This window comes from Alternaria rosae, assembly GCF_020736505.1.
Source record: "Alternaria rosae strain MPI-PUGE-AT-0040 chromosome Unknown BKA58scaffold_2, whole genome shotgun sequence".
Classification (NCBI taxonomy): domain Eukaryota; kingdom Fungi; phylum Ascomycota; class Dothideomycetes; order Pleosporales; family Pleosporaceae; genus Alternaria; species Alternaria rosae.
The window spans coordinates 1,608,898-1,635,034 of NW_025763571.1; the positions used below are offsets into that span (position 1 = coordinate 1,608,898).

Genomic DNA, 26,137 nt, shown 5'->3' on the forward strand with positions numbered 1-26,137 from the left:
ACACGAAGCAAAGGTATATACATTGAACGAATGGGGTGGCCATAAAGAAGAACATGGAGGATGGGAAGGCAGCGGGTTCATGAGTATTTAGACGCTGTAAACCTTGACGGAGTTGATGAGCCAGTACGTCTAGCCAATGTCAGCATCTAGTCTTCCATGAGCAGCCAACTATGAGGAAGACTTACATCGCCAAAGGCTTGGGGCTGGTTCGCCACGTAAGCGTTGCAACTGGGGTTAAGCTGGGAGCAAGAGTTCGAGCCCCAAACACCACCCGCCCAGTCTCCACAGAAGGTGATATCGAATACGATGTTCAAGTCCCTGAATCTGGCATTGTAATCACATCCTCCACCGAAGTTCGCGATCGGTGTACCCCAGGTTGCTGGATCGGGGTTTCCGCTCCGGATGTTTGCTGGAATGTTGCGAGTGGCAAAGTACCACACCTTGATACCACCGTCTGTCCATAGTGTGGCGTATACACCACCACCGTTGGCGTTGAATTGGGAACCGTAGGTGACAGGGTTATTGGCTGAGATACCGCAGCCGTTGAAGCCGCCGCCAGCACCGCAGTCTCCACCAATACGGCTTCCTGTCTCGCCACCTGAGCCGATCCCTGGGTTGCAGCCGGGTGAGGTGTGAAGGGTTACTTGGTTGGTGGGGGCCTTGTGAACGCCTTCGTAGATGTCGATCTCGCCTTGGTTTGGCCAGTTGGGACCGACCATCCAACTGTGAGTTCATTGTCAGTCTTGCACAGTGGGGAAGATGGAACATGGGAGTTTGAGGGGGCAAGAAACTTACAAGGCAGGCCACGAGCCACATGCGCTACCAGGCACATGTGCAAAGTCTGCGATCACAAGCGCGCGGTTGTAGGCTGTCTTGCTCTGCACGCGTACACTCTTCCGACCAGGACCGTTGGGGTCAAGGTGCGTTGTGGAGTCTACACCCATGTAGACCTGACCGTTTTGCGTCTTCAACAAGCCAAGCTGTTGAGCTTGTTGCCCGTTGACGTAGTCTACGAAACCATCTAGATGCTTGTTAGAATCGAGTGACTTGAATGTATCGCCACTGCACGTACGTGTCGGATCACCAATATCCTGGACGTCGAACTTGTTCACCCAGTTACTGGCATCGTACGTGTCGATGAGATTGTATGCAGCCGAGGCATGAATATCGTCTGAAGAGTAGACATAGGATGAACCGTTAGCCCAAAAGCCAGGCCCGGCTGGTAATGCGGTGGCACCACGCCACAGAATAGGGAGCGATATAAGGAGAGATTTGAGAGACATGGTATCGTATGTGTGATCAGGATATATTGTCGTACAGATAGACATCAAAGCCGGGATTCGGTGATATACTTATAGCCATGCGCATCTTTGTCGCAACCAAGATGCGCATGCTCCCATACCCCTTGCTCACCGTCAAAGATGCATCTAGGTCGGCTGCACTTAACAGAGGGGGATCCTCGTTGGAGATTGCATGACCTGTTGGCTCGCTGTATACAGATACCATTGGGCGCGATAATCAGATTAGGGACAAAAGCCTCGCGATGTTGCAGCACTTGTAAGGACGAATGCGCAAGGTTCGAGCGGTTCGCGGGTAATTCGCCTAGTCGAGCAGTTCGAAATTGACCCCAGAAAACGTGGACGTGCCGCATGATGGGAGTCTAGACACTTGTAGCCTCGTGGTAGGAGTAGTGGCGGTTAGACTCGCTGGTTGTTTGGCGGTTTCAGTAGTTTTGCTGGTAAACGGCTTCTGTGGCTCGTGAGTGGTGGAGAGCCATCGCCATGTCATCAAACTGGTCTTGTTCCCGCGGACCGCATCGCAAAGCGACAGCAGAACAGGAGAACAGTAACATGGAGATGTGAAATGTGACAAACAGAAATGCGTGTGAAAAGGAGTCGGGTATGGCCAAGCTCACTATTTCCCTTCTCCAGACGTTCACGTGGTGCGTCGACATACCTTCCCGAGGTTCTTTCGGGAATAGCGCTTTCACCCCGCGATTGCCTGTCTTGCCCGACCACGTCTGCATTCCAGAACTAGAAACATTCTAGAGAGTCTCGGGACAAGAAAAAGGTCGACTTGTGGACGGTAAGGACGAGATTTAGATGAGCTTTTCGTGTGTCGTGGTACAGACCCCGCAAGGTTTCTCCCCCATGGACGAGGCATCTGATGTTGGAGGTCACACTGGCTTGCTCCCACGCCACACAAGTGCCTTCTATGGCAGGTTCATCGGTGTCTGAGTCTCGACCCCGAATTATCATCGCATGTGGGGAGCTCGCGTGGTTTCACGTAGCACTGCTTGGGTCGACTAAAAGTGCGAAGCGCCTGGTCCTCTGATCTCCTGCAACAGTCCTTCACCGCTCAACGGACTTGTTGACTACCTGCTCGTGAGCCAAGAACGACCAAATTAGCCTGAAGAGAAGTATAATTGCTCTCTGTGAGCAGAAAAAGCTGCTGAATCCCATGGTCGGTTGCGGCCGCGAGTGTGGGAGCGGCTTTCCCGTAAGCATAGAAGCCGTCGTCAGGATCTGCACGTGAAGTAGATCTCATCGCCAAAGCTAGAGCTACGCTGCTATCTGAGCAATCCTGATGAAATCTAGGAGTCAAGCGTGCTGATATCACTGCTGTTGGTATGTATATATCGCACTATACTGGGAAGCGGGAGGTCTATACGCATGGCTCGATGGAACAAAGAAATACTATAACCTTCCCGCGGTGATATACCTATTCATGCTTCTGATCATATTCAATGAGTCGTCTGCTGAAGGTATGGACTCCACTTATATCTATCGGAATACGTGAAGGCGGGTCTCACTGGTGGTTGCGATAAGTATCCGGCCGTCTTTGCGCAAATGTCCAGTCACCATAGGTACTGTGCTATGATAATTGCAGAAAGGGTATATGCGCGAATCTTCTGACAGCCATATTTCACATCGAACTAGGTAACGAAGGCTAAAAAGAGCGGATCAATCTCAGTGAAGCGTATACATGCAAAAAGATCTAAAGCCAAGCTTATGACCAGGCCCGCGATGCTTTGATTTCTGTACAGATATGCCGCAGTAGTCATTCATAATAAGAATACTCTTTAGATGCGCCGTGTGTTCACTCATTCATAGCATCTATGCAGTAGTGTTCCTACTCACACTTGAGAGACGTGCCACTGTTGCGATCTAAGCGGACGACGCCCAGGTGTTGGATGACTTGTAAGGACGATCATATCTGTGCTTACCCAGGTAGTCTTGCGGCGAATGGGACAGTCACGTCTCTCATGAGTATCTTGTTATGGTCTACACATCGTAGCTCAAAGCTCCGTAAATCATCTTGGCCGCTCAACACTCGCGTATTACATAGCGAACACGCAATCTAATAGACGTTTTGGCTGACAGATGCACTACATCAAATCCGCTATCGAGTCATAGAATTCCGTAAACCCTAATATACCAGAAGAAATTCACCGATGCAAGAAGCCATCCAAGATACGAGACCTCGAGTAGAATCGGAAGTCTCGATTTTTTCACTGCCAAAATCTTGTGCAGTGTACACTCACATAGATGACTATCGATGCCAGTCACACCGTTCTCAGCCTTGTGATGGTACAGTCTGTTGCACCTGCGGAGAGGATTCATCATGACAGTCACTGAGGGCGCTGTGATGGACCCATCAACCGCCATGGCCCTCAACTTTCACTCATTACCTCTGGTGGTACAATGACTCTTTTGGACTATATGAACGAATTTCTGCCGGAGTTCATTTCTCGCACAACAGCAGAACGCAACCAGAGAGAAACATCAAGCAGAATCACTACCGTATTACACACAAGATGGCCTCACTGGATCCACATACGTCTCCGAATGCGGACCTTACGAGTGAAACGGCTTCTCCCAGCCCACCCACGTCTACAGATACGAATGCTACAGAGAATATGCACAAACTTGCCGCCATCTTCGGTACCATATCTACGGGTTGGGTTTCATGGCTTTTGATGCTGGAAAACAAGCCGAATGTTGGTTCAAACTCATCGTGGTGGCATCCCTATAGCTTGCTCAACCTCATATTACTAGGTGGCTGGTCTTTCTGGATAGTCAACTTCACGATGAGAGACGAGAAGTCAAATCGAAAGAACACGCCCGGTGAAAAGCCCAATGTATTATGGAACCTCGTCCATATCGTACCGATGTTACTTCTCCATGTTACGATCAACAAGAGCATGTCGGTCAAGGACAAGGGTCTCCTTTGGTTCTCGGCCTTGGTAGTCTTTCGATACTGGCGCGCTATCGTTACCCAATTCTTCTATACTCGATACAAGCTAGCAGAAGTGCCGTCTGATCGAGATCTAAAGTTCAACTGGAAAGATTGCACGGTTATTGTACCGACAGTCGGCCCTAAAGATAACCCAGTGTTTGAGGAGGTGGTTGCAGCCATCTTTTGGAACAGACCAGCGCGAGTCATCTTTTCGGCGAACAATTCAGGAGCCCGAGATGACGTCAAAACAAAACTTCGCGAAGTGTTCAAAGATTTCGACGGAGACATAACCAGATATCAAAAGAGCTATGGCCTAGGAGAGGGCCGGATCCCCGAGATACCCACGGAAGTCAACTGTATATTCATCAATGAGTCGAACAAGCGCAAGCAGACTTATGAAGCTATCAAGGATGTGAAAACAAAGATCATCCTCATGGTCGATGACACCGCTATCTGGCACCCACACTTTTTGCGAGCAATTCTGCCGGCCTTTAACGATCCACGTGTCGGGATCGTGGGTACGCACAAGCGAGTGGAATACAGACGCCCTTCTCACACCGATGACGAACACAAGGGGATGAGCCGCATTGAGTTCTGGCTAAACTGGTATCATGCCGGTCTGTGGAACACCATCGGCGCGCAGTATCTTGACCGTCATAGCTACGAGATTCGGGCATCAAATACTGCTGATGGCAGCGTGTTCGCCATATCCGCTCGTACCCTTGCCGTACGAACCGAGATATTGAACAACGAAAATTTTCAAACGGCGTTCGAGAACGAGTACGTATTGGAGCGGGTGTTCAAGTGGGCAACAGCATTGAGCAAATGGTACGTACCATTTGCAGGCTGTCCACTTGCTTGGTTGAAGGGAAAAGGCTTCTCCGAAAAAGGTGTCGGGCCCCTACTCGCGGACGATGACAACTTTATCACACGGTGGGTGATCAATCGTGGATGGAATGTTAAGGTTCAGTCTTCGCCCGAAGCAACCATGACCACGATATTAGGAGGCGTCAAGATATTCAAGTATTTGAATCAATGTGAACGCTGGAGCCGTACAACTTTCCGTCAGAATCCTATTGCGCTCTTCAACGATCGGACCATCTGGTGGAAATGGCCCATCGGAGTCTGGACAGTGTACTTCCCGTGGATGTACAACTTCGCGGTCTTATGGGATGGTTTGGTAATCTTTGCCTTCCTGCGATCTGGACTATATCAGGACTCCTCGAATGGCAGCGCACGACTTGTCTATCTGATCTTGGCTATATGGGCGACTAAGCTCATTAAAACTTGGCGATGGTTCTTTGAACACCCTCTGGACTTCTTCCTGTACTTCATCATCCCGGCGTACCCCTTGTTCATATACTACCATTCTTGGATCAAAATTTATACAGCGCTGAGTTGCTGGAATAACGAGTGGTCTGGAAGGAACGTGAAAAAGGCAGAAGAAGTGGCAGGAAGTGTGGCAGGAAGTGTGGCAGGAAGTGTGGCAGGAAGTGTGGCAGGAAGTGTGGCAGGACTTGTTCCTAGTTGAATTAGTCAATCTGCCAGATTGAAGGCTACCGGTGTAAGCCAACCCTTCCGAGGTTGCGCCTCCGTACTCATCCATCAACGTCATTACGGAGGTCGGTGCAATGTATTCGTCTATTCATAACGTATTCGACGGTCAGACGACATTTCTTTCCGTTTCAATGGGCGTTTTTTTGTTTTAGATACCCAGGCTTTGATACGGAGTCGTTCAGCGTTGATAGCCTTAGTTGGAATGTGTAGACATTACCTAGATAGGAACATTCAACCCGTTTTCACTACTTAGACACTTATGCCTTGACTCCATGTTGCGAACAACATACTACACTTCGGAACATCTCGAAGTTTGAAGGATGATCATCCTGGTGACGTGCTGCTAAGTGATTGCTGCGAAAGATCACAGCTCCCCGCTCGGGCTCGGGAGTACAAATGCGACGCAACCATTGTCGCAATACAATGAGATCTTAGAAGGACTGGAACGATGGCCCGGCGCATTGGTATTTCTGAACGTAGTATGAGACCTCTCGTTAATACATGCTGCTGACACTTCGTGGTTGTCAGGACTGTTTGGAAGCTAAGATTTTGTGTGGGCCCATCAAATACGTCATACCCGGTGAGGTCGGCAGGTACCTCATCTCTCACAGCAAAAGCGTGCGCAAACAAAACTCGACCACTATACGATACGAGCAGTGTCGGCAGAATAGTCTCCGTAGCCTCGATGAAAAACGGCCTTCGAGCACTAGGCGCAATTGCCTCATTCGTACCTTCCTCCACCAGAGCTGAAGCCGACCCGACGTGTTGGGACCCTTCGCTCCACATCAACTCTACTTCAACTACATCTCTTCTATGTTCCTCCTACATTACATACGTCTTCATATACTCCGCATGGAACATTAACGCACTGGTCGATATGTTGTGCCCTAGGAGGGCAGCAACACGCGCAGCACATCCTTCGATCCCGCTGATCCTGCCGATCCAAAGCCACACTCAGAGGACAACCGCTCTCGAAATAGTACCCTTATGAGCGAGGGTCTATAGAGTGGTCGGCGAGCAGACATTCAGATATCGTATGCCGGATCACCAAGGAGGTCGATATCGGTCCAGGTGCAGACACCCTGGACCCTCACAACTAAGACTCTTCATCACCTTGTGGGATCGCGCGCGCATGTGGAAGTGAATGTCGCTTGGTTTGATGGTCTCCTGCAGGACTGGGGTTGGCGAACAATGGGGGCCAGAACGTGTCAGCGTACTAAAGGAGGACTCCAAGGTTGGCGCCAATCAAGTCCTTCGCCCTCGCGTCCTCCAGCAACGTACCGTGTCGATGAAGGATAGCTTAGCTCTGCTATCTCGTGGTCCCGCAAGTCCCCCTCGCAGTGCAGAATTGCTTTTGCTTAGATGCAAGGTGGTCTGATTACTTTTGGTCAGGGTTTGCTCGGCCTTGGCCTTCTCAACCCCCTCAACCCCACTGCGGCGGCGGAAATTCGCCAGCCTAGGGCGCCCATGTGCACCATGAGGCAGCCGCTTCAGCCTGCAGATACGGGGCGGCGCCAGGCAAGCAAAACCTTCTGGTACCGTAACCGTGCTTCCTGGATAGCAGTCACAGTCGAGCCCAGCGACACGATTAGCGGGCTCCGTTGCGCGAGCCGACGATAGGGCGCACTCAAGAACAACATACTGTATCATGGGCGCTTCAGTTGAAGAAAGAAGATACGTGGTCAGCTCTCTTCCAGTCCCGACTTTCTTGAGAAATCCGGCAATTACCGCTTCTTCGCACTGTGAGGCCATCTCCAGTACCAGCCCTGACACTCAGAGGCCTGAAAGAGCGGGATCCAGCCATGCGCATGCTGCAGCAGGGTTGCGATGATCATGAGGCTCTGCTCGTGAAAGGCAATCTATCAGCCGAAGCCACGGTCTGGACACTCGCATGGGTGACGAGAAAAGCATGCGCCGGCAGCGACAGCAGAACTCCTCGTACGTTTACTCCGCATCCTTGTTTGTTTTCGGGCCGTCATGTGTCTCGCGTCCTAACACAGCGTGGTACGGCTCACGGTGCGCGGGAAGGATGATCAACCATCTGGCCGGTGTTTTCACCCTCCTGATTGGGTTTGTGGCTTGCTTGCGGGGTCGCGCGTGCATAGGCGAGACCGACACCAACGAATCATCTCTCACGCCTTGCTACTCCCTCACGGTGAGCCCGGCCGGCGGCGGCAGAGCATAATCAACATGGCGCTTTAGGCCCTGTAACGGGCCATGCCGCCCACACTCGCAGTCTTCTCCTCGGAACTGTGAACTCGCAATGCGAGGTGTACGATCGTAACGAGCCCAAATTTGTCTCCCGAGCTCGCACGACTTGGTGCACAATGGCGCACAGCGCTATCAGTCAAGCATTATTACAGCCCACCGAGGATTAAAGACTTGTCATTCGTTCTAGCATCGTTCGCACGGCATGGAACCATAAGATCGTGATATCTTAACTAGGGTTCCGAACTATTGGTACTCAGTAGCAAGTAATCCTGTGCTGATCACCCGTCGCAGTGGCTTTGGGCGTTCCAAGTGTCTGCCCATGGCTTGTTGCTGTTGCACGTCTGTGTGGCCTTCCAGAAGCGGGTATACCATTGAGTGAATCTAGCACCGCACCCCATTACGGGCGAAGGATTGCTTCAACCTTGATCAAATCATGTGTTGATACAAGCGAAGAAAGTAAGACTAAGGAGGAAACGCCCTGGAGTATATCGCGTGGCTAGTTAACGATGCAAGAAAACGTCGCGCCATCGCAGTCTCGGCTCCAGATCTAAACGGTGTATTGACTATTCCAAACCCACATCAACCCGCCGTGCCATTTGGGGGTAATCGTACGTTTGGAAGCTGGTGGTAGCGATGGAAAGCCTCTCCGCGCTTATCCTTCGACGGGAATCGCTTGTCAATATTCCGGGAGTCGCCAAAGCCTCTGCAGACCTGTCCGCACACCAATAGGATATATGCCTTCGAACACCATGAACAGAAAATGAAACACGTCTTGCATACACGCGGGCACAATCACCACCTTGTCAATTATTGTTCGGAGTTGAGTGTGCAACACACAACAAGAGGTCGACCAGGATCTTCGCGAAACAGGCCCTTTACGCTATAGCTTGTCTCGTGTCGGCCCTTCTCATCGCTGAGTCCCGCATGCCCATACCCAAGCACCCTAGACAAGCAGGGTCAATGCCGTGCGATGGAGGTTCTGGCCATCGCAACAATTTGTGGCGGTGCGGCTTCCTATACTCTTGTGCGTTCTCAACACGCTCTCCAGATGCTGCAGCATGTGTTCATGTTCACTCTGGCTACTGATTCTGAACAGTCAGCATGGGCAAATTCGTTTACCTGCCTGCGTACGGATCTGCGGCAGTGCGCAGTCACAGCCCCAGAACATGCTGTCTGGCTGGCTCATGCATGGCTTGATTGCGGTTTTGGAGTGGGCGCATAACTAAATCGATTGCGTACACTGAATTTGAACATCCCGCGAGGCTCGAATCATAATCCTGCCGCAGAACCCAAATAGGTTCTGGCCTTGCATTTTGCAACCACGATCGCTCGCTGTACTGATGTGAGTCAGCCACATACTACTTTGGGGATTCATGCCCTGTCAAAACACACGGCTTCACTACCGCGTTGAGAGCGTGGGTCGCAAGGACTGCTTGACAAGAGTAGCCTCTGCAACTAAAGTAGTCTCAACTGGCCAAGTGGCACGCTTTTCGAGACTGTTCACCCCGCACATACTGTCACTAGCTTTCCAAAGCCACCATGGGCGGCCTCTGGTATACACCAGGTGGAGAGATTAGTTTTGCGCACATGGCGACATGATAAACTTGAGCGCGGAATATTGCTGATGGCGTCAGACGGGTACCAAGCCAATGTGGTTACATGCCATGGTCGAGGTGCATCGGGATGTTGTAACGCAGTCAATGAGCAGGTGCCAGTTGCACTGCGGCCGGTATACTTGGCAAAAACCAGGCGACATTGCTGATAGGAGGGCTCGTACCAGCGAGGGTGCGGTTGACGCCTTCCACAACCTTATCCATTTCGTCGGGCCAGGAGGGTCCAGGGGCCACGCGGAATGAGATGTCACGCTGATTCCCAGATGCTGCGTTAGTATGGTACGGAACATGAGGTCCGTGTATGACAGCTAGTCCTCGGGAGCCTCTGGTCAAAGACACACGGCGTGTGCACATGGCGTGCCGTGGCAGCGCAAGGTCCCAGAGCGAAATTGCTCTGACTTGGCTCCCCACACCCGGTCCAAGGCTACGAAACGGTTACGGTTGTAGGGCAAGTGCGTTTGCTCGCGACCAGACAACGCCCAGCGCAAGCGCAGTCACATGCAATAACCATCCACCTTTGCGCCGGCCACATCGAAAACCAACCAAGATTATTCAGAGGACCATGTCACGCCATGCCACAATAGCCTTGCGATCTGCTCATGTAGGCAGTCATACTGTGCCATGACGCACCGCGAGATCAAAGGCTGGTTAGTCACGAAGAGTGGGCACGTTGGAGTCCCGCAGTGACGAAGTGACGATGAGAAACACGGTGAGGTCAGCGCGATACAGGGCCTGTTGGAGAGGCAGTGCAGCGACGAGCCCCACGAGGACTCGCTTAACGACCCGATTGAGGGCAATGGTCTAAGATTAGCATCGTCCCACGTCCAATGAGACGTCATGCTGCCAGCACAGCCGCTTGCTAGCGTCACCAGCCACAGCGGTCCGGGCAAAGCGAGAGGATCGCGTATCAGATGCGCTAAGGGCCACCAGGCGTGCGGAATGGCAGGACAGGTTCCCAGTCCTCCCATGGCTCCCCGACCGAAGCGGTGATCAAGCGTGCGTTTTCTCCAGGGTCTATCCCTAATGCGCTTGTCTTTCCCAGATGCAGCATCAAGGTTCCCACGCGCTGCACGCCTACTCGCTGACGACCCTCTACCCCTCGTCACTTTCGGCATGGCTTGCTCTGTTGGTGCGTCGACTTGCGTTGACAGGGGTCGGGCACACCGCGACTCTCAAGGGGTTAGTGCTACCACTGAGAGGCCGGAGCGCGCGATCGAGGCGGGGACGTGGATTGACGGCGGCCGGTAACTTCTGCCTTCTTTTTATTTTTCCTAGCGTGGCCTGACCGTTTCCTAATCTACCACCTCATGCCAGAGGCCCAAGCGCATAGGGCAGTAAAGCCTCCAGGACAGGGGTCTGGCCTGCCGTCGTATAGCTTCGTGCACTGTTTCCCGCTGGGGGCCATTGCGGTCTTGTCTTGGGCCTTATGTATAAACCAACTTTGCCCCCCAAGGCATCGTCCTCCATCCAGGCCTATGATCAACGCAAACACTGCTTCATCCAGACCCTTTCCGACGCCGTGGATTACCCTTCAGGACCATAGTCCTTCCTGCTTCTGACTTGTCCCTCGCTTCAGCCAGCCGCCTCAAGGACTACTCAACGGAGAGGGACTACGCGCTGTCACTCCCGTACCCATATGCAGTAAAAGATCAGCAGAGTTTCGACGCCCTTTGAGTATTCGCCGACTCATACGACAACCTTAGGATTTGATCGGCACTTCCTCCGGGAAGGTAAGCTTTCCCCTGTCGGTCCCTTATAATTTGCGCTAGCCCTACCAACCAAACACCATCGATCCGATCGCACCTACTCAGTGCTTATGCTGACTCCGTTTACGGATATAGGCATCGGCTGCAGTTCAATTCCTATCTGTTGCAACCTGCATTGCTCCACCTACCACACTCTTCATCATGGTTGACTACGCGCAATATACACCCAACATGTCTCACGACTTCGAGCTCTACTCCAACCCTCAAGAACAGCATCTAGAGTTTCACCACAACCAACCTTATGTGCCTGCCTCAACATATGCCATGGAGCACGCCTTCAGCGCTCCGTTTGACCCCATGGCTACTCTTGCAGACCTCCAACGGCCACAAGATCTACAATATCATTACGATGCCATCGCACAAGGTGTCAGGCCATATCAGTATCAAACCCCAGCAGGCTCTCCACATTCCACTTCACATTCATTCCACGAAATCCCCCCTGTGCTTTCGGCATCTTCCGAATCTGGCGCTTCAGTATCATCCTCTGCAATGGGCTCCCCATCACTTGTTCCGCAGTTCCATGAGTCGTGGCACACAATGGGGCTCGGAGCCTCTTCTGGCTATGATTACTCGGGGATGGTAGCGACTGATAAGTCGTATGTGGGTAAGTCAACTGTTCCTTTGCCGAAAACCTCGCCTTCCTCTTTCATTACATCTCCTTCATCGCCAAACATTATGCGACATGTATTCAAGACGCCTATGACTCCAGCTTCAGCCAAATGGTCTTCCAGATCAAATGGACGGAGAATCTCTCTTCTACCGGACAGGGTTACAACACCCAGTGTTACATCAGTCAATTCTCCTTCAGTCACTTCAGTTCCGCAGTCTGTTCGTTCTTTTCAGCCTTGTCGGTTGCCTTCCAATGCTACATGCAACAAAGACTAACACAACTCAAACAGATCCTAATCTCATTCAGCCCTTCCCATTCGCACCTCAGAGCCCATACCCTGAGATTAGGACTACTCCATCTCCCTACTTCCCCATTACAGAGCAGCCGCCTTCACCAGCTCTCTCTCAGCTCTCATCGCACAGCCAGCGCCCCGGTTCGGCACACATCAAGCGAGGTAGCGCCAGCCCATACCTGCACACCCAACAATACCAGCCCTACCCTCAACGTGATACGCAACGGCGAGGCTCTGTCATCTCTCTTCAATCACAAAACTCTGGCACTAGCCGCAAGAGCGGAAGCAGCTACGACAAGGATGAGACCCGCGAGAAGGGCATGTGCCCACTGCCAGAGTGTGGACGTGTCTTCAAAGACCTGAAGGCGCACATGCTCACACATCGTGCTGAACGACCAGAGAAATGCCCAATCGCGACCTGCGAGTACTATTCGAAGGGTTTCGCGAGGAAGTATGACAAGAACCGCCACACACTCACACACTACAAGGGGACAATGGTCTGCGGCTTCTGTCCAGGAAGCGGCTCAGCGGCCGAGAAGTCGTTCAATCGCGCTGATGTCTTCAAGAGGCATCTCACATCTGTTCACGGTGTCGAGCAGAACCCTCCCAACAGCCGCAAGAAGAGCCCATCTGGCCGCAAGGCTTTCGGTGGCTCGCAGCCCAACGTTGCTGGTACTTGCTCCACTTGCTCGGTCACCTTTGCCAACGCACAAGAATTCTACGAGCACTTGGACGACTGTGTACTCCGCGTCGTTCAGCAAACTGACCCCAGCGAGGCTATCAACCAACGCCTGCTCACCTCAGTTGCAGAGGACCCAGATGTCACTGAGACGCTCGACCGCAATGGTCTGTCCAAGAGCATCGAGTACACTGTTCCCAGTTACGATGAAGACGAAGAGGACGACTACGAGGAAGATGAGGTCGACAATGACGACCACGAAGATGCCACATATGGCTCTCGTCGCGCCCGCTCCGGCAAGGGCACAATCAAGTCTTCCAAACAACATTGACAATTAACACATCCCCGAGGTGTCGGCGCAACGCAGCACATCGGGGGTGGCAACCACCTACCAAACCACCAATCCTCCTCTCGCGTTCAGAAGTCGGGTCCTCGCGCTGGCCTGACCTTCTCCAAAGGCGGCGTAGCTATCGCCGGTTCTGGACGTAAGAAGCGCAAGAACTACCCCGTATCCTGGGGCTGCGCTACTGACAAGATGAAGATGAAGAAGCGCGTCTTGTGCGTCTACGATGGCCAGAGAAGGCTATGGAAAGACGACATGATGCTCGACCAAGAGTTTGAAGTACGTATGAAGCTGCCCGACGGCAAGTCGTACGTCACAGACCTGGATGTCCAGACATTCAATCGCGCAGATGCCCTGCATTCCGCAACGAGGGAGGAGAGAGGACCTTGGGTGCCCGACAACATTGTCGGCGGCATCAACAGTGTGAGCATGGAGACGGCACCACTAGAGTGGGGTCTCTGAGTACGAATAGCGATACGACATTTTGCTTTTGCTGCGAGCGTTTTGAGCGATACGGATGGGATCTACAAAAGGTTGCAAGACAGCCCGCACACAGACACGGCATGATGAACGAACGAACACCCCAACGAAATTCTTTGCTGTACTATCAAGCTTGTAGCTTTTGTATTCTTGTACTTTTCTCGATCGATACCACTGGGAGTTTGCTTTCGGCCTTTTGGCGTTTGCGCTTGCGAGCGAGATGTAATGGACGTGCTGGACGCGAAGACATAGTATCTGAATCTATTGACTATCACCATGATTTACTGTTGCACTTCATCCTGTGACCTGCTTCTTGAACAAGTAATTGCTCGACTATACAGAACTCCTACATACTCACACCTTCAAAACTGACTACCTACACATCTGAAGCTCCGAGGAGGTCCTACTACCCCAGCGCGTGGATAGAGCTGACATCAACCACGCCCCGGACCTGCGTCGTAGATCTCCCCAAAGAACGGTCTCTGGGACTTTCGGCTCTCGCACCCGTTACTCAGAGTAAGCTGCCACAACTTTCCGATGACCAGTTTATCCAGGGCAGCAGCAGGGCGTTACCCGTTGGCCTGGATTCAGCCTCAGCCACAGCTGACCATGGTTGTGTGTGTGTATGGATAAAGTGGGACGGACGGCTGGTCCTTTTTCGATACCGGGATATCGGGTTCGTCTAAGCGTGGAGGATACATTGACACGACGGGTTGCTTTTGATGGGGTATATTTGGTTATTGTGGTGGCGTGGAGGGTCTTTGGGTGCGTGCTCGTAGGGGACGCTTTGGCGATGCAGGAAGGCATTGAACTGCATTTGTTTTGGCATCTAGAGAGGTTCTGCGAGAATTTGCGTCTGGAGGCTTGCAGACGCAAGAGTCTGAATCATAAGCAAGTATCGAGTGCTTGCATGGGCGTGTTTCAACGAAATGCACTCTCCATGCCTCTTTCTGGCTATTGTCGAGTCTAGATGCATATGCTGTGTCGACTTCAGAAACAACGCTTGAGCAGTCTGGACAACTCCGCGGGCATCCTGCCGCGCCATGTTGGGTTTGCTCGACCCGTGCTGCGGGTGGGAGAAGGGAAAGGCGACAAGCGCCCCCGTGACTGCGCGTCGTGTGCTGGAAAGTAGGCGGAGAGGCGAGTGAAGGTCCGTGCTCAGTTCCCCGCGGTGGGAAGGCAGCAGCGACTTAGACAGCTTGTAGCTCCAACGACGCCCAGTATTACGCCGCAACCACACCCTCTTTCCCTCTCACAGCACTGCTACCATGGCTTCGAATATCGAGCAATCGCCATTCTTCCAGGACCAGAGGTCAAAGGGCGAAATTGTGGTCAAGGGTATGACATAACCAACACAACAACGGCGCATGCTCGCTAACTCCGATAGACCCTCCCAAGTTCGACTTGGAATCATACATTACCAACTACACCGGTACGTCTCTTGCAGTGTCTCACCAGATGTTTGCATATTCATTCCTCTTGCAGGGTACACACGAATCGATCGCCTGCACCACATCGGCGCGCACTCGCCATACCTCGCCGCCGACGCATACCGGCTTGCCATCGCGGAGGCAAAGAAGGGCAAGAATGTTGAATTGTATACAAAACTGGTAGATGAGTACAGTCGCATAGCACCACAAGACCCCGCTGCCGTGACCGATACGACATGGATTGAGAGGCAAACGAGGGTTGTGCGCGAGGAGCACGACCGGCTAGAGCATGAGTTGAAGTCATACAAGAACAACTTGATCAAGGAGAGCATACGAGTAAGTAAAGACATGGGCTATGTGTGCGCCAGTAAACTGACACTTTGCAGATGGGCAACGAGGACCTCGGTCACTTCTACTACGACACCGGCGACTTCAGCAGCGCACACAAAGCCTACATGAAGATGCGCGAACACTGCACCTCACCCAAGCACCTCGCCGATATGACCCTCCGCCTCGTATACGTCAGCATCGCACAGAAGTCATGGACGACCGTACTAGCCAACCTGGCCAAGTCGGAAGCCACTCAGCTCAAGGGCGACGAGAAGGCTAAGCTGGAGCCCATCATCTCTGCTTGTAGTGGTCTATGCCACATGGCTACGGGCAACTACCGCGAAGCTGCGACAGCATTCCTCGGTACCTCAGCGGCATACCTGACTGCAGAGCCAGCAGCGAACATCACATGGCAGAAGGAGGTCATCTCAGGCAACGACATCGCCGTGTACGGCGGCCTCTGCGCGCTTGCCTACATGGACCGTACCGACCTACAAAACAAGGTTCTAGCAAACAGCGAATTCCGCAACTTCCTTGAGCTGGAACCTCACATCCGCCGCGCCATCAACCTCTTCTGCAACTCAAAGTACAGCGCCTGTCTCGAAGTGCTCGAAGGCTACCGCAACGACTATCTCCTCGATTTGTATCTGTCTAAGATGCTCAACACAATCTACAGCCGGATCCGGAGGAAGAGCATCGTGCAGTACTTCATACCCTTCAGCTGCGTCACGCTTGATGAAATGGCCTCCAAGTTCCCGCCAGCGCAAGGCCGAACCATTGACGAGGACTTGGAGGAGATGATCAACCAACGCCTTCTCAATGCACGGATAGACCTCGTCGACCGCCTGCTCATCTGCCCACCCACCGATCCCCGCCACGACGTACACGCCGACGCTCTCAAAATGGCTGAAGCATACGATCATACCCTGCGCCTCCGATTAACGCGTCTCAACATGCAGGCAGCAGGTATGGAGATATCGTCTCAGAAGATGAACGAGAAGTCATCTAGCATCGGCGGTAGCATCGGCGACACTTTCCGCGGTTTAGGTCAAAAGATTGGGTTCTAGTAGACATACATGACAGGACCATTCCGGGGCATGCAGCTGAGGAGATGGCGCGGTAGCTAGCATTACAAGGCGTTTTGGGAGCGGCATGGCGTACACATACAGGCTCTGAGGGAAAGGCCATTAAGCGGCACTCTGGCGTTGGAATCAATACATAGCGCGGTTTGACCGATGAATCAAGACGTTATGAAGACACGTTCATCGTTCTGGTTTTGCTCGACAAGTCTCATGCAGTGGATGATCATTCCTTCATTCATATTCGTATATCCTGGGTATCTGGTATGTGTATATATCCTGCTCAACGCCAAACTTGCTAGATCATGATAACTCGCTAAGGTAACAGCAATATTTGTCTCGTAAAATAGTAATCAGCCGCCTTTGATGTCAAGAAATAGGCTGTGCGGTGCTCATCTGAACACACCTGGCCCCCTTGCTGCGGTCCACTGGTCCTGCTGCTGCTGCTGCTGTTGTTGATTCTGCTGTTGGTTTTGTTGTTGTTGCTGCGTCGTTCCAGTGCTATGGTACCCGTAGTATCCATTCGGTGCCCATGCAAAGTCGCCGCGCCCAAACCCGTTGTTCGTATCAATGGTAGGTGCGGGTGGCTGTTGAGGTTGCGTCTGCGGTAGGTGTGCATTTGGCTGTGCCGAAACGCTATTCTGCGCCACCATGGGCTGAGCGGCCATGGTGTTGACTGGCAACGTGTTCTGCGACATGGGTCGGTGGAGGGCGCCGTACGGAGAGTGGTTGGAGTGGTTGGCGGTAAAGTAGTTTTGGTGTGTTTGGAGCTGCGTAGTCTGCATCTGCTGCGCTGCTGCCGCTTGAAACTGTTGTTGCGGTGTCAGAGATTGTTGCGGGGGCCCAATCTGCTGTGGCTGCGTCTGCTGCGGTTGTTGCGGTGCGTTCGGTAGGCGTTGTTGGGGTGATTGACTACCTATCTTGTAGGCCAGTTGCTGCTGTGGGCTTCTTATGCCATGAGGGAGGCCCTGGTTGAGTTGTTGTAGTTGTTGGCGGTGGTTTGGTATGGATTGTTGACGCTGCAGCTGCTGAGAAGCATGAGGCAAGGCCTGTGCCTGAGCGGCATGTGGCCGATGGCGTGACTGTGGTGGGACCTGTATCTGCTGTGGCTGCTGCTGCATATGCACCTGTTGTGGTTGTGGTGTTGGCTGCGAGTGTGATTGCGGCGGCGGCTGCTGCTGGGCCTTGGATTGCTGCGATCGAGGCCGCGGTACTATCTGCGGCGTCTGAACAGGAGTAGTGGAAGCTCGCTTCTCCGTCTCAAACTCTCGTATCTTGGCCTTTGCTTCCTCAAGCTCTTTCTTCAGCATCTCGAGCTCGGACATGCCATTGTTCGCAGACCGACGTGAGGGTTCAGGGGTATCTGTAGGTGGGCGCTGATCCTCGCCGTTGGCTGGCTCAGAGTAGAAGCACACCCGTTTCTTGTCGTTACAGGTTGAACAGGTAGGTCTTGCACCATCGCACTGCATATGTCAGCTTCCGTTAACTAAAGATCTCATCGGCGATGTCTTACCTTGGTCTTCTTTGTCTTGCAGACGTCGCAGCTGTTTCTCGGTCGCTTTCGCTGTGGTGCTGCTATGGATTGCGTTTCGACATGTAGTGTAGGGCGTGGTCCAGGGTGGGGTCTTTGTGGAGGCGGAGGCGGGGGAGGAGGTGGTGGTGGAGTTTCGATGATTGTATGCTGTGAATCTGCAGGTGGCTGGATCAGCTCCAACAACGAACGCAGACTCTGTTGCCTCAAATCGCTCTCGATTGTGTTGAAGGGCCTCGGGGGCTCTGGTGGAGGGTCGGACCGCTTCTTCTTCAACACCCTGGGCGTGTCGGGGTCTTCGCTGCTGAGCTGCCTCGAGCGGCTTGCGAGCCTGGCCAGCGCCTCTGGATCGTTCTCCTCAAGATACTTGCGCCGTTTCGAGTCCTTCCGTGGCGGCGGGGCACGCTCTTCGTATGTCTTGTGTATGGGCACATGCTTGTAGAAGACGTCGAGCGTCTGTTTGGTGGCCGAGAACTTGATGGACAAGACGCCTTTGCAGTCGTAGACAGGTTTCGTGGCACGCTTTCCCAGCTTGGCGCCCTTGCCGTTGGCAGCGCGATCCTTGTTGAGCAGCGAGTCGTTGCAGTAGTAGGAGAAGCGGAAGCTGTCGTCCTCCCTGCTGTTCCAGCAGTTATGGAAGCTGTAGCGGTATCCGTCGATCCGCTGTATCGTGTCCACGCAGCACTTGGCCACCGCCCTCTGCTTGCGCATCTTCTCCTTGGGATCCGGCGTTGGCTGCAAAGCCTCCCTGACGCTCAATGCGACTTTCTGCTCCGCCGTCTTGGGCGCGCCATTGTTGGGTTCGATAGACTCGGCATAGTTGTGCCCCAGCGCGACAGATGGGTCCGAGAGGGACTGGTACTGCGCGGGGAAATGCGATGACTGGTAGCCGGGTGATGCATGGCTGTATTGATGTGCGAGGTGGGGTTGTTGTTGTCGTTGCGGTGGCGGTGGCTGCGGCTGAGTTGCCTGCTGAGGCTGCTGCGACGGGGTCTGCTTAGTCGCCGACGGGACTACGAAGGACGTGTCGATATCGAAGGCGAATTGGGCCTCGGTGTGCTCAGGCTCCTTGGGAGGACTCCTCAAGTATTCGCGCAACGACGTCTCGAATTGGTCGAGGGAGCGCACAGGGCCAAAGGACACGATCTTGGCCTGTGAGTCCTTTGGCTGCCGCCCTCTTTGGAGCTGCACGGGGGCTTGAGGCCATAGAGCCTGGTCGTTGGCATCGTGTGCACTCGTGGGTTGAGCATGGACGGCGGCCATGAGTGGAGCCACCCGGGGTAGTGAATAAGGAGCTTTTGAGATAGCCGTCTCCCGGTACCGTGCAAGTCTTGGCGAGAGCCCTAGACGCGATCATCAACACTTCATGGCGAGACTGACGGATGCCGGAGACGTGCTAGAGGCGCGTACGCATGGCGGGAAGTATCAGTGTTTAGATGGTAGTAGTCTAGCAGCTTCACCCATTCAAGATGCTCTACGACGCCATGAAAGCACGGGTGTAGGCATCGGAGCGTGCCTAGTCCGATGACGCATCATACAACCCGAACCTGCATGAACTTCTGGGTTGACATCGCGTCGCTTGCCATGGTGTGGATACCCTCTGTGGGAACGCGTCAGAGGACTAGTAATGTTTGTTTCTTTTTTCTTTGGTCAATGTGTGGGCGAGCATTTCAGCTATCTGCATACCTGCGCCAAGTGGCGTTGTCCATTCCAAATCATAATCACGTAGCCATCCCTCACTACTAAGAGGACTATGTATTTCTTTTATTCTACGGACTTCGTAGTCCTCCATATCCGGGTAAGGTCCTCAAACATCGACACTACAAGGTTGAAGCCCGCAGTTCCTGACTCCCGCGCTATACCCCAGCATCCCCCAGCGTGTAATGATCCTCACGAATCTCCGTATCATCCAACTGCGACATGCACACCGGAACATGCTGACGGAAGAATGCATCGTTGTATTTGAAGATCCTGCTACAATACTCACAACGTACGGCAAGATTCCAGAAAGCCTTGAAGACCTTCAAGTGATCGTACAGGCCCCAGCTTGTGTACCATTGAAGGCAATGGTCGCAGTTTGTCAGGGAATTGGAGCAGAGGGGAGTGCTTCTCAATGTCTTGCCAAGCCCAGCGTGAGTCGAGATGGCGTACTCACTGAGAATGCAGAAAGCGCAAACTTGGCGCTGTCCTCTTTCACTGTCATAGATTGATCTAACAGTGGAATGATGGCTACGACTCTTGCTGTTATTGATACCGTAGGAAGGGTAAGCTAGAGTTGATTTGCTTGGATCTTGTAAGAAAGCTGATAGACATGAGTGGTCGGAATGAGAACGTACTGAGATGTGTTGTTTACTAGCGAAGGATTCTAGTCAACAGACGCCAATCGAATGTAGACTGCTCTCCAGAACCCTATGGCAGAAGTCTAAAGGTGGCCACATTGACCGGCTACCTATGTAGATACCTCTCGCTTCGGCGATTCGTAATGGGTTTGGGAGAAGTGAATATCAAGCCGGTGCTAGATACACGCAATGTCCGTCCGCAGGCGTCTTCATGTTTATCCAAGACAGCTTTCTAACATGATAAAGTCTTCACCCTCCTCTTTCAAACCCCAGTCCTCTACCAATCATCATCACTATCCTCTCCCGCAATATCCCCTCCTTTGATCCTATCCACCACCCTCTTAACCCCCTTCTCCACGCTCTCGCCCTCAATCGCACAACCCTCATGCCAAACAATAGCATCCATAACACCATCCATGAACCACATCAGCGTCGGCACAAAGCTCACATCTAGCATGTTGCCGAGATCTGGCAGTGAATACATGTCGAAGCAGTAGATGTCGACCACATCGTACTGTTCGTAGGAAGATGACGGGAGTAGCTTTTGCAGGGCTGCGGCTACCTCGTTAGTGGTTTCGTCTTCGGGCCAGTAGGCTAGCAGGACGGTTTTTCCGGCTGTAGCTTTGATGCAGGCTGCGTATTCGGCTAGGTTGGTGATTTGGGAGAAATGCGCCATTGTGGGGAAGGTCTTGGTGTTATGTCGTGTGGTTAGGTGAAGGTGGTATGCAGGTCTCGGCCTGAGCTAAGCTTTTGTTAGTCGCCCCTCATCTACGCGGGGATCCGCACTCTACCAAGTAAACATCACGCTGGGATCCTTGGATCAGTCCCAGTACGACGGATATCGAAACGATGCCAGGAGAATCTGGGCTGATCTTGCGATTCTTCCATTTCAGTCGCTAGGCTACAATTGCGATACGTGAGGCTGTTTGACGCGTCTTCGTTCGCGCGGAAGCGCGTCTTCTCTGAAGAGGGCGTTTGACAAACAGAGGAGACATCGTCAGAGACATGATCTCTTGCTAAGTATCAGCTACATTGCTAATGAGTTATAAAATGTACGTCACATAGAACACTCGTTCTACACGCATTTTCGCTGACAGACTATAGTCATAGAGACGTAGTCTATTCGCTTTCGCAGAGGACCTCCTCTTTTTCCAACCTTTCAATGTCGACCAAATCACGCGCGTGATAATTTAATATGAACGAACATTTCAGCGAGGACTCGAGGCGTATCCCGTAGCAGTACAACTACCACGTCGAGTGCGTCGGCACCTGCGACTCCCAGACCGCCGTTCTACGATAGACGCAATGAAGCTGCTTCCACTCAGCTATAAACAGGCTATTACAGGAAGATGAGGGAGACACAAAATACTTGGAACAATAGTATCGAGTCGGAGAGCATGATGTTCTGGATTATGCGATGTCCAATCTGGTCGTCGAGGCAGCTGGTGCACGGTCAAGCAACTGCAGCACCATGTGTAAGGCGCCGTGAGCTCCTCACGTTCAAGCTATAGGTGCGGGCAAAGCTTCCTATGGTTCCTGGTGTATATGAGGACCTTTGCTGTTGACGTGCGACGCTGGTGCTGTTTAGAGATAGTCTACGACGCCATGTAGTAGGCAAAACTATGCAAACCATCCGGCTACGGTTACAATGGATATACACAGTAACTGGCACCGTACTCTCTCTCGTCAAATGATGTATCGGCAGCCAATGCTAGAATTTCCTCGACAGATCCCGAGGCCAGAAGGCACATCAGAGCTGACAAGTTGAGCAGGAAGGGGACACGCGATCAATAATAAAGTGAATATGCAACACTATCTACACTCTTTTCTGCGACATCTTTCCCTGATTCCTGTGGTTTAATTCACTCAACTCCACCACCCCCAGTTCTAGTTATAGTGCTGGTAACAGTACTCGTCCTGACAACCGCGCTGGAAACCGTCCTCGTGACCGTCGTGCTCGCAGGGCCTCTCGTAATGAAACACGAACATGCACTGGAGATCTCGCCTTGGCCGAGGCCAAGCGAAATGTGGATGCCTCCAGGAAGACCAAGCGAGATATCGAGTTGGCGCTTACGCACTGGAAGCTCCGTGGGGCAGGAAGCATCGTAGAAAGTGTACGGGCTCATAGGGTTGTAGTTCGTGTTGTCAGCGCTACGAATACAGTTAGCAAGAGGTTGGGATGAGCAAATGAAGTGGACTTACGCAGTAACGTCGAAAAGCATACAGTTCGCTTCACCATAGCCGAAGCTCAAGCACTTGCTATCGGCCTTGCAAAGCGCGCTACAGGCTTCAAATGTGTTCTTCGTGCCGCTAGATTCGAAGTAGTAGGCAGGCGTGGTTTTAACATATGCGACAATTCCGCAGCTTGGCGCGCCTGTGGGTGTGCTGAGAGGAATATTAGCCATTTGCAGAGTGTGGAAGTCAGAGATGTAGGAACCTACGGAGACGGGCTTGAGATGAGAGTTGAAGATACAACTGTAGACGAAGGCTGTATAGGAGTGGCAGAAGAGGATGGTCTGGGCGTTGAAGATGAAGAAGGCTTTGGAGTCGAAGACGGTGTTGGCTTAGTAGGAGTCGGCGTCGGCGTCGGAGTAGTAGTAGGTGTCGGACGAACAGTTACTGTAGTCTTCCTTGTTACGGAAGTGGTCGTGGTGTATCCTGACGTTACGGTCGAAGTTGCGGTCCCCGAACGAAGGATGTTGCTACAGAAGAGCGCCGCCTCAGACGTATGCCCTTCAAACGCATCCAACCCACAGTCCTCCACTAATGATGGTGTTAGCCTAATTTCTCATCATGCGAAACGAGTCCGTACCATCAGGATAGCCCCATTGCCTCCTTGAGCGACCAGACGCTTCTGCACTCGCAGCGAGCGCTACTGCCAGGCATACGGAGAACCTCATACTGCACTTGTCGGAGGGCTTGGCTAGAAGTCGACTTTTGGGGAGATGAGTTGGTACCAGGATCGATGCTGGCCGTTTGTGTCAATTGATAGAGTCCCTACTTATAAGTAATATCTACAAGCTTCGACTGCAACATTTCGACACTAGCGAAGCGGCTGAGCTGAATATTGCATCTCGCATTTCATTTGGATAGATGAACAACAGACCCCTTGCCTGCCTTGATGTTCTGGCTCGGACAAGGTGGGCTAGAACGCGTACATTGCTGCTACCGCCATAAATGAACACGAGAACGTGACCGTCTCCCGCCGGCAGATGTTGATCCACTGATGTTTACCGAGCAGAAGTTTGCACTTCTTCCTGCAGCCAGGCAGGTGGCTTTCCCGATGATACGGTCCGAGAGTGAATTGACCAATCAGGAACCTCCTCGAAATTGAAAGCGAAATATCGAAAAGTATGGGGAATTAGGCTTAAAGTAAAGTGCGGACAGGGCTGCCGTAGTTGGACCCTTCATCCCTACGCATCCCGGCAAAATTGAACTGCGTTGAGCGAATATGTGAGTGTTGCAGCGCAAAAATAGCGACGATATCCACTTAGTGTAGAAGGAGGCATTAGATCTCTTCGCTAAAATGCGTACGGATCTGATCTGGCTTCCTAAAGCCAAGCTATCTGCACTGCTTTGCACGAGCAGACGTGGGCCAGGCGCTTCAAATAACTCAAGTCTATGCCTGATCAGGTCCGGACCGACACGGACGTAACAACTACACGTTATACAGAAAGGTTCAGGAAACTTCGGCTTCAGTGTTTCCCGTGCACATGCATGAAGGCAATCACCGTATGCAAGGAAGAGAACGAACAAGTGCGATGTAGTCTACATCAGCAGAAAACAGAAAGTTTGTAAAACGGTAAGGCAATGTAGACCTCTAGGTTATTTACTTGTAGTAGGGGTTTAATTGCTTCCATGAACGGGAAAATGGTGAAGTACGCTATCCACGGCGAACGATAAACCACAGCCGCTTTGTAGTATTGTCCAGATGAAAATTTTGATGGTCCGTACCGAGCGGCTTGAGCTTAGCGTCAACAGTAAAGCTTATGCCGAGATCATTTCCTATCTCATTCCACATCTTCTTGAAGCTTTCCACGTTATGTTGATACATCGTGCCGGTAGGGCCGTCCTTCTCGAGGGGCTCGGTGGCCCCAACCTGCCGCCCAAGTATCATCGAACCCGGCTGGGGTCGTAGCAACGCGACAACGGCTTTGGAGACTTCGACTTGCTTCTCGTATCCCCACAGGTGAAAGAAAGATCCAGCAAATACCATGTCGATCTGTCCTCCGATGTCCGTGAGCGCTGACTGAGCATCGAAAATGTCAGCTATCAAGAATCTTGTCTTGAGCTTCTCCCGATCCCGGAACAACTCATAGCCCAAGTCGATAAAGTCAGGTTGTAGGTCGCAACCGTATAAGTTCTCAGTCGGTGCGCCGTCGGCCGCAAGCGTACGAATCGTCTGGCCAAAGCAGCAAGCCATGTCTAGCAGCTTCTGACCTTTGTGTAGGCGTGCAACAATCTCTTTGTGCTCGTCCGGTAGCTCAGAGAAACTCGGTTCGAGAAATCGAAAATGTCCTATGCAAGGATAGGGATGGACCTTCCAGGCTTCATCACGAAGTCTGATAACATGGTCGAGTACGTCATCTGATGGGATTCCACTCCACGTTTCGAGAAGCCGCTGGGTCTCGGGAGGTACATGGTCGTGTGAAGGGTTTTGTTCGAACCAAGAAGGCACCGTAGTCTGAGGCTCTTTGATATCGGACATCATGGTACAGTGCAAGCTTTCGTGTGATGCGATAGTGCTGTCGGCACCTGCGCAGGCACGGCTGGTTTGCTATACTTCCGTACTAGCGTCGCGCTAGTCGTTATTTCCGTGCCCGACCCGTGGACCATCGCACCTTCATCCCCTGATTCCATCCGGACCCACAGCCCGCTCTCCGCACGTACAACGCCGATAACCTTTGGAAAGAGAGAAATGACTACACAAGTTACTTGCACTCATGTCCTGCGTCTTCGACATTGCTCAACCGGCGGCCGCTCTTGACAATTTTGGAGTCGCGTACTGTTTCTCGCAAACGTTCACCGAGTTTCGGGCTGTCTGTAGTGGTGCAAGCCCTGGAGGGTACGACATCTTTGGAACGCGAAAGCATGTCGACTCAGACACAACTTGTTCTTCATAACCGTCATAAAAACACTTCGTGATTCTGTTGAAATCTTTCTGTATACCAACGACCTTGCCGGATAACAATCAACGTTTGACTTGCCGCAGAGCAATAACCTCCCAACATCCCTATGTGGCTGGGTCTGCTCTTCCATAAATTTCGGCGAAAGAAAGCACTGATTTCAGAGCTGACCAAGTCCTCATACTAAGGAGAGCATTACATATGACCTCTATGCGCAACTGGACTGAAGACACGGGTTCGGCATGTTGCTCGTGAACGACGTGCAGGAATCGAACGCAGCGGCCATCATGCTAGATGCACGATATTCTGACCTTGACAGCCTACCTATTTGTCAGGAATGATCGGCTTTTTGGGCATCATCAGTCAATATACATGTGGAGCTGTGCTTCAAACAGTCCAATAGCCTTCCGTCATGCGTAGCACAAAGCGGCCCGCATGCTCATCGGAGCCATATTCGCCAGAGGCATACCGCAGCCGAGATGACATGTCTATTGTCAACGAAGGCGTCATTG

General features: G+C 52.4%; 9 protein-coding genes across 9 annotated transcripts; 3 read left to right on the forward strand and 6 right to left on the reverse strand.

Moving 5' to 3' along the window:
- Window positions 1-87: 87 nt before the first annotated feature.
- BKA58DRAFT_308770 (mixed-linked glucanase precursor) lies at window positions 88-1,283 on the reverse strand (the record flags this gene model as incomplete). The annotated part of the gene is made up of 4 exons (XM_046167217.1): window positions 88-129; window positions 186-723; window positions 796-1,021; window positions 1,073-1,283. 4 exons carry the CDS (start codon window positions 1,281-1,283, stop codon window positions 88-90), a joined length of 1,017 nt encoding a protein of 338 aa, XP_046028918.1.
- A 2,807-nt stretch (window positions 1,284-4,090) lies between these two features.
- Window positions 4,091-5,770, forward strand: BKA58DRAFT_353991 (glycosyltransferase like family 2-domain-containing protein; the record flags this gene model as incomplete). The annotated part of the gene is made up of 2 exons (XM_046168608.1): window positions 4,091-5,035; window positions 5,108-5,770. The coding sequence occupies 2 exons, from the start codon at window positions 4,091-4,093 to the stop codon at window positions 5,768-5,770; spliced, it is 1,608 nt and encodes a 535-aa protein (XP_046028919.1).
- A 941-nt stretch (window positions 5,771-6,711) lies between these two features.
- BKA58DRAFT_88511 (uncharacterized protein) lies at window positions 6,712-7,644 on the reverse strand. The gene is made up of 2 exons (XM_046176114.1): window positions 7,078-7,644; window positions 6,712-7,023 (listed from the first exon to the last, which is right to left on the reverse strand). Exons 1-2 carry the CDS (start codon window positions 7,546-7,548, stop codon window positions 6,841-6,843), a joined length of 654 nt encoding a protein of 217 aa, XP_046028920.1. The 5' UTR covers window positions 7,549-7,644; the 3' UTR covers window positions 6,712-6,840.
- Window positions 7,645-11,298: 3,654 nt separating this feature from the next.
- BKA58DRAFT_88568 (uncharacterized protein) lies at window positions 11,299-13,400 on the forward strand. Its single transcript, XM_046176115.1, has 3 exons — window positions 11,299-11,350; window positions 11,462-11,990; window positions 12,118-13,400. The coding sequence occupies exons 2-3, from the start codon at window positions 11,528-11,530 to the stop codon at window positions 13,296-13,298; spliced, it is 1,644 nt and encodes a 547-aa protein (XP_046028921.1). The 5' UTR covers window positions 11,299-11,350; window positions 11,462-11,527; the 3' UTR covers window positions 13,299-13,400.
- Window positions 13,401-14,933: 1,533 nt separating this feature from the next.
- BKA58DRAFT_88599 (26S proteasome subunit RPN7-domain-containing protein) lies at window positions 14,934-16,819 on the forward strand. The gene is made up of 4 exons (XM_046176117.1): window positions 14,934-15,128; window positions 15,178-15,222; window positions 15,276-15,556; window positions 15,607-16,819. Exons 1-4 carry the CDS (start codon window positions 15,059-15,061, stop codon window positions 16,615-16,617), a joined length of 1,407 nt encoding a protein of 468 aa, XP_046028922.1. The 5' UTR covers window positions 14,934-15,058; the 3' UTR covers window positions 16,618-16,819.
- On the reverse strand, window positions 16,820-19,841 carry BKA58DRAFT_88591 (uncharacterized protein). The gene is made up of 2 exons (XM_046176116.1): window positions 18,143-19,841; window positions 16,820-18,092 (listed from the first exon to the last, which is right to left on the reverse strand). The coding sequence occupies exons 1-2, from the start codon at window positions 19,421-19,423 to the stop codon at window positions 17,022-17,024; spliced, it is 2,352 nt and encodes a 783-aa protein (XP_046028923.1). The 5' UTR covers window positions 19,424-19,841; the 3' UTR covers window positions 16,820-17,021.
- Window positions 19,842-20,420: 579 nt separating this feature from the next.
- On the reverse strand, window positions 20,421-21,213 carry BKA58DRAFT_376501 (uncharacterized protein). Its single transcript, XM_046169526.1, has one exon. The coding sequence runs from the start codon at window positions 21,173-21,175 to the stop codon at window positions 20,777-20,779; it is 399 nt and encodes a 132-aa protein (XP_046028924.1). The 5' UTR covers window positions 21,176-21,213; the 3' UTR covers window positions 20,421-20,776.
- A 1,442-nt stretch (window positions 21,214-22,655) lies between these two features.
- Window positions 22,656-23,110, reverse strand: BKA58DRAFT_376503 (uncharacterized protein). Its single transcript, XM_046169527.1, has one exon. It carries the CDS (start codon window positions 22,902-22,904, stop codon window positions 22,698-22,700), a length of 207 nt encoding a protein of 68 aa, XP_046028925.1. The 5' UTR covers window positions 22,905-23,110; the 3' UTR covers window positions 22,656-22,697.
- A 919-nt stretch (window positions 23,111-24,029) lies between these two features.
- BKA58DRAFT_376504 (uncharacterized protein) lies at window positions 24,030-25,236 on the reverse strand. Its single transcript, XM_046169528.1, has one exon. The coding sequence runs from the start codon at window positions 25,208-25,210 to the stop codon at window positions 24,383-24,385; it is 828 nt and encodes a 275-aa protein (XP_046028926.1). The 5' UTR covers window positions 25,211-25,236; the 3' UTR covers window positions 24,030-24,382.
- Between the last annotated feature and the right edge of the window lie 901 nt (window positions 25,237-26,137).

Excerpts from the sequence above, each read along its gene's own strand:
- BKA58DRAFT_88511 (XM_046176114.1), bottom strand. The coding sequence starts at position 7,548 with ATGGCCTCACAGTGCGAAGAAGCGGTAATTGCCGGATTTCTCAAGAAA. Across the intron at positions 7,024-7,077 it reads AGCTATCCTTCATCGACACG|TCCTCCTTTAGTACGCTGAC; the intron begins GTACGTTGCTGG and ends CCAACCTTGGAG.
- BKA58DRAFT_88568 (XM_046176115.1), top strand. The coding sequence starts at position 11,528 with ATGGTTGACTACGCGCAATATACACCCAACATGTCTCACGACTTCGAG. Across the intron at positions 11,991-12,117 it reads GACTGATAAGTCGTATGTGG|ATCAAATGGACGGAGAATCT; the intron begins GTAAGTCAACTG and ends ATGGTCTTCCAG.
- BKA58DRAFT_88599 (XM_046176117.1), top strand. The coding sequence starts at position 15,059 with ATGGCTTCGAATATCGAGCAATCGCCATTCTTCCAGGACCAGAGGTCA. Across the intron at positions 15,223-15,275 it reads ATACATTACCAACTACACCG|GGTACACACGAATCGATCGC; the intron begins GTACGTCTCTTG and ends TTCCTCTTGCAG. Across the intron at positions 15,557-15,606 it reads TGATCAAGGAGAGCATACGA|ATGGGCAACGAGGACCTCGG; the intron begins GTAAGTAAAGAC and ends GACACTTTGCAG.
- BKA58DRAFT_88591 (XM_046176116.1), bottom strand. The coding sequence starts at position 19,423 with ATGGCCGCCGTCCATGCTCAACCCACGAGTGCACACGATGCCAACGAC. Across the intron at positions 18,093-18,142 it reads GCAAGACAAAGAAGACCAAG|TGCGATGGTGCAAGACCTAC; the intron begins GTAAGACATCGC and ends TGACATATGCAG.
- BKA58DRAFT_376501 (XM_046169526.1), bottom strand. The coding sequence starts at position 21,175 with ATGGCGCATTTCTCCCAAATCACCAACCTAGCCGAATACGCAGCCTGC.
- BKA58DRAFT_376503 (XM_046169527.1), bottom strand. The coding sequence starts at position 22,904 with ATGGCTAATATTCCTCTCAGCACACCCACAGGCGCGCCAAGCTGCGGA.
- BKA58DRAFT_376504 (XM_046169528.1), bottom strand. The coding sequence starts at position 25,210 with ATGATGTCCGATATCAAAGAGCCTCAGACTACGGTGCCTTCTTGGTTC.